Source organism: Macaca fascicularis, chromosome 9, assembly GCF_037993035.2.
Source record: "Macaca fascicularis isolate 582-1 chromosome 9, T2T-MFA8v1.1".
NCBI classification, from domain to species: Eukaryota; Metazoa; Chordata; class Mammalia; order Primates; family Cercopithecidae; genus Macaca; species Macaca fascicularis.
This window is the reverse complement of record NC_088383.1, coordinates 100,685,115-100,689,746: the sequence shown is the minus strand read 5'-3', so window position 1 is coordinate 100,689,746 and position 4,632 is coordinate 100,685,115. Positions and strand designations below refer to the sequence as shown.

At 46.4% G+C, this 4,632-nt stretch overlaps 1 protein-coding gene across 1 annotated transcript; it reads left to right on the top strand.

Moving 5' to 3' along the window:
• Positions 1 to 535: 535 nt before the first annotated feature.
• On the top strand, positions 536 to 3,118 carry FGFBP3 (fibroblast growth factor binding protein 3). The gene is made up of 2 exons (XM_005565943.5): positions 536 to 623; positions 972 to 3,118. The coding sequence occupies exon 2, from the start codon at positions 1,049 to 1,051 to the stop codon at positions 1,835 to 1,837; it is 789 nt and encodes a 262-aa protein (XP_005566000.2). The 5' UTR covers positions 536 to 623; positions 972 to 1,048; the 3' UTR covers positions 1,838 to 3,118.
• Positions 3,119 to 4,632: the final 1,514 nt, after the last annotated feature.

Here is a 4,632-nt window from a genome sequence, read left to right as displayed (position 1 = left end):
ATTGATTTATAATACCTAAAAATAATCAAAAGCCCAAATGTCTACTCCTGGGTGAACTGCTGGGCACTATTGTATGTTAATAAACTAAGATATTATATTTTTATTAGTAGTAACAATTATTAAGATTGAGAGTCAGGATAAGAAAAGCTACTGGAAATAATAGATGAAAATATAGAACTCAGAATATGAGAAATAGAATGTAAATAATTGTGTAAAAAATGTCTAGTTTAGAATACTGAAGTTTGTTTTGTTTCATTTTACTTAACTTTTAAAACTTACATCTTTTGTTTAATTTTTATTTTTTGGATAAAAACTTGGTTAATTTTGCCTGATTACTTTAAACATTGGAAGCAAAATACAAGATTTATATTTCATGCTACAGGACAGCTTCCATCATCCATCTAGAAAGAGAGAGATAGAGTGAGAGAGAAAGAGAGAGAGAGAGAAGCGCGGCGGTGATAAGTCTCCCAGAGCGAGAGAAATCTGGGAGGGGCGAAGAAGGGTAGGCCTCTTCTGTTCCATTGATACCACGTTCATTCACAGGAGCCGGCTAAAACAGACTACTCCCCTGTGCAGTCGTTCCATCTACCCTAATAAGGCTTTGGCGCCTCTCCCAGAACTCGGTAAGTTCAAAGTGTAGTAAAGTGCATGTTTCCAAGGAATCATCTGAAATGATTTTCTAGATAGTTTACTGGACGTTGGAGAAGGGAGAAAACGAAGGAAGGGGTAGAGGGGGCAATTATCACGCATCGTTTTGCTATCGTATTTGCAAGGGGAAGAAAATCTCAATGCATACATGGTTTGAAAGTGATTATTTAGACAGTAAGCAGTTTCCCCAGGAAAGCTCCTCAGAGGGTCTCCTCGCAGGCTGCAGCTTCCAGAAAGTCTGCGAAGGGTAGTTCGCAGGTGCATGTGTCTGGGCAAAGCGCTGCGCCTAGCTCAGTTGGTGTTGTCTCTGCCTCTGTCCGCAGGTCCAGGGAATGCTCTCTGCCTGGTCCAGCCCCGACAGACGCGGTCCGAGAAGAGCGGAGCGCGGAAACCGCGGAGCATGAGTCCTCCGAGGCTGCGAGCGTCGCTGTCGCCGTCGCTGCTGCTGCTGCTGCTGCTGCTGCTGAGTGGTTGCCTCCTCGCGGCTGCTCGGAGGGAAAAGGGGGCTGCTAGCAACGTGGTGGAGCCGGTCCCTGGGCCCACAGGCGGCTCCTCGGGTCGCTTCCTCAGCCCCGAACAGCACGCGTGCAGCTGGCAGCTCCTGCTTCCCGCCCCGGGGGCCGCAGCGGGCAGCGAGCTGGCGTTGCGCTGCCAGAGCCCGGACGGAGCACGCCACCAGTGCGCCTACCGCGGGGAGCCGCAGCGCTGCGTAGCCTACGCCGCTCGCCGCGCGCACTTCTGGAAGCAGGTGCTGGGCGGGCTGCGCAAGAAGCGGAGGCCCTGTCACGACCCCACGCCGCTCCAGGCCCGCTTGTGCGCGGGCAAGAAGGGCCACGGTGCCGAGCTCCGACTAGTGCCCCGCACGTCCCCGCCCGCACGCCCGTCCGCCGCGGGATTCGCGGGGGAGTCCAAGCCCAGGGCCCGCAGCCGGGGACGGCCCCGGGAGCGTGCGCCCGGCCCAGCCGCTGGGACCACGCCACCCCAAAGCGCACCGCCGAAGGAAAACCCCTCTGAGAGGAAGACCAACGGGGGCAAGAGGAAGGCGGCCTTGGTCCCCAACGAGGAGCGACCCATGGGGACCGGGCCCGACCCCGACGGGCTAGATGGGAACGCGGAGCTCACGGAGACCTACTGCGCTGAGAAGTGGCACTCCCTCTGCAACTTCTTTGTCAATTTCTGGAATGGCTGAGACTGCCTGCCAGCTTAGGGAGGGATGGGGGGGAGGCGTGGGGAAGGGAAAGCTAAGGGCGTCTTAGACCGGGGGCTACCATGATAGAGAATGGGGAGAAGTCCGGGTTCCCGAATGGGGCGGGGGCAAGGGTAAGGGTGGGGTGCTTGGGATGAGAGTGTAAGGGGTATGGAGAATCTCTGGGATAGCAGAGACGTTAAAAATTTTAAAGAGTCTCAGTCCTGATTAAGAGCAGGAAAAATAATGGAAACAGAAATAGGAGTACCTTAAGTGTGCAAAAACTAGAGACTGGGGAGAGAAATCGATGTCGAGAGAGGCTGAGAATAAGGGGGAGATAGAGTGACTAAGGTGATGTGAGTCCCATGTGGGGAGGGGGATGCAATGCTTATTGTTTAACATTTCTATTAAATGCAGCCATGAGCAATTGCCAACCTGAGCCAGGTTGAATCATGTCTTCTCACCTAATCAGCTAACAAGACTGCAGACTTCTTTCCCCTTTTTGAATTGGTATAAACTTGGATGCGGCGTAGTGGGTGTCATAGATAACCTTTATAGGAACAGAAGCCTCACAGGTCAAAACTGGCTCCAAGGAAAGGTTTGCAGAATGATTTCCTTTCCATTCTTTTAGAAGATCTACTTTTTTTTTTTTTTTCTAAGACAGGGTCTGGCTTGCCCAGGCTGGAGTGCAGTGGCTATTCACAGATGCAATAATAGGCACTGCAGTCTCCAACTCCTGGCCTCAAGGGATCCTTACATCTTAGCCTCCAGGATAGCTAGGAGTAGCTGGGACTACAAGCATGCACCGCTGCACTTGGCTTATAAGTGCTACTTTACTTTTATTTTTGAGACAGGGTCTTGTGTCATCCAGGCTGGAGTGCAGTGGTGCAATTATGGCTCACTGCAGCCTCGACATTCCAGTCTCAAATGATCCTCCTGCCTCAGCCTCCGGAGTAGCTCGGACTACAGGGGTGTGCCACTAGAAGTGCTACTTTTTAACAAAATGGTGACTAATGTTCTGGAACTTTCCCATTAACCTTCTGCATTTAGAAGTGAATTATAGATGTTGAGTGTTCCAGTAAAAAGTGATTCTCTTTATATTTGATGATATTTTTTAAAATAGCTAAAATGTAAGTATGTATCTCAGAGTCATTTTGACCATTATGGAATTTGTATCTCTCTGTTTCATGTAACTAATTATTAATGTATTTCATTTGTGTGTGTGATGTAATGATAGACTGTGTATGTTAGGTGCTCAATAAAAACTGTATGCTTAGATTTAAAGAATTGACAAGGCAATGGAAATTCTACCTGCATTTGATCTACTTCCAAGTACACCTTGAATTAAGTTCTTAAACACATCTTGAATTGCTGGGAAAAGACAGAAACTAAGAAGCTGACATAAAGCAAGAGTCACAAACTGGCAGCCACCTGGCCCTATCATTGTTCTATTTGATTTGCACCCTGGTTCTCTTTCTTTTTCCCTTCCTCCCCACTTTCCTCCCATCCATTGTCAAATCCATGGATGCAGAGCCCATGGATATGGAGGGGCAGCTATATATATATGTGTGTGTGTATATATATATATATATATATGAAAAAACATATATGTTTTTCCATTATATATATGTGTGTGTGTGTGTGTGTGTGTGTGTGTGTGTGTGTGTGTTGCAACCACTTATTTGGGAGCTTGAAGTTAAATCCTCTTGGTCATTCCCTTCTTAACAAGGTGAGATCACTTTATTCTGAATATTTTGGTCCTCCATTTGAAGCAAACCATTGCATACTATATTAAAACAACAACTTCATAGTCCTTGCACCCTAAACACCTATGATCTCAAGAACACAAAATTTGTTCAAAATAAATCAAAGTTAAATTCAAATTCTTCAAATAAGAGTAAGTCATTACTTTATTCTCTTAACTCTACAAGTTACATATGGTGGCAGACTATATGTAAGTATATATTTACTTAACATGGTCCCTACTTCCTGGTATTCTCACCTCTTGTATTCCCTTCTCTTTGATTATGTGCAGGGCCTGTGAATTGCTTCTAAGCATGGTGGGTATACTATCACCTGAAAGATGTATCTTAGTTTTCCACATTCTGCTGACTGAAAGAAAACTCTGGGTAAGTTCCAGTCTTGCTATTCAACAGGGCAAGGTTCAAAGCCAAAACAAGAGTTCCAGAAAAGGTCAAGCTAGAAGCAGCAGGGAGTCAGGCCAACCTGAGTGGAAATGAACAATGGAGGCTCTAGGGAAGAATCAATTTCCTTGCCCTTTCCAGCTTCTAAAGCTGTCCACATTCCTTGGCCCTTGGTTTTCTTCCATCGTCGAAGCCAACAATCATCTCATTCCAACCTCTGCTTTTATCATCACATCTCCTCCTCTGACTTTCTTTCTTGCCTCAACTTAAAAAGACACTTATAAATACACTGGGCCCATTCAAATAATCCAGGATAATTTTTCCATTTCAAGGTCAGTTGGTTAGCAGACTTAATTTTATCTGCAACCTTAATTTCCCATTGAAATATAATGCAATTTATCCCAATATATCCACAGGTTCTGCGGATTAAGATGTCAACACAGGGCAGGGGTGGGAGAGGTGGGGAGTGGGGTGGAGAGTGGGAGCATTATTCTGCTTACCACAAGTGGCTACGTCCAACAACGTGAACTCCAAAACAAAGGAAAAGGATAAAGAGGGACATTATATAATGACAGAAGGATCAACCCACAAAAAAGACAATCCTAAATGTGAGGGTACCTAACAGTACAACAAAATACATGAAGCAAAAGCCGA

Coding starts and splice junctions, on each gene's coding strand:
- FGFBP3 (XM_005565943.5), top strand. CDS start 1,049: ATGAGTCCTCCGAGGCTGCGAGCGTCGCTGTCGCCGTCGCTGCTGCTG.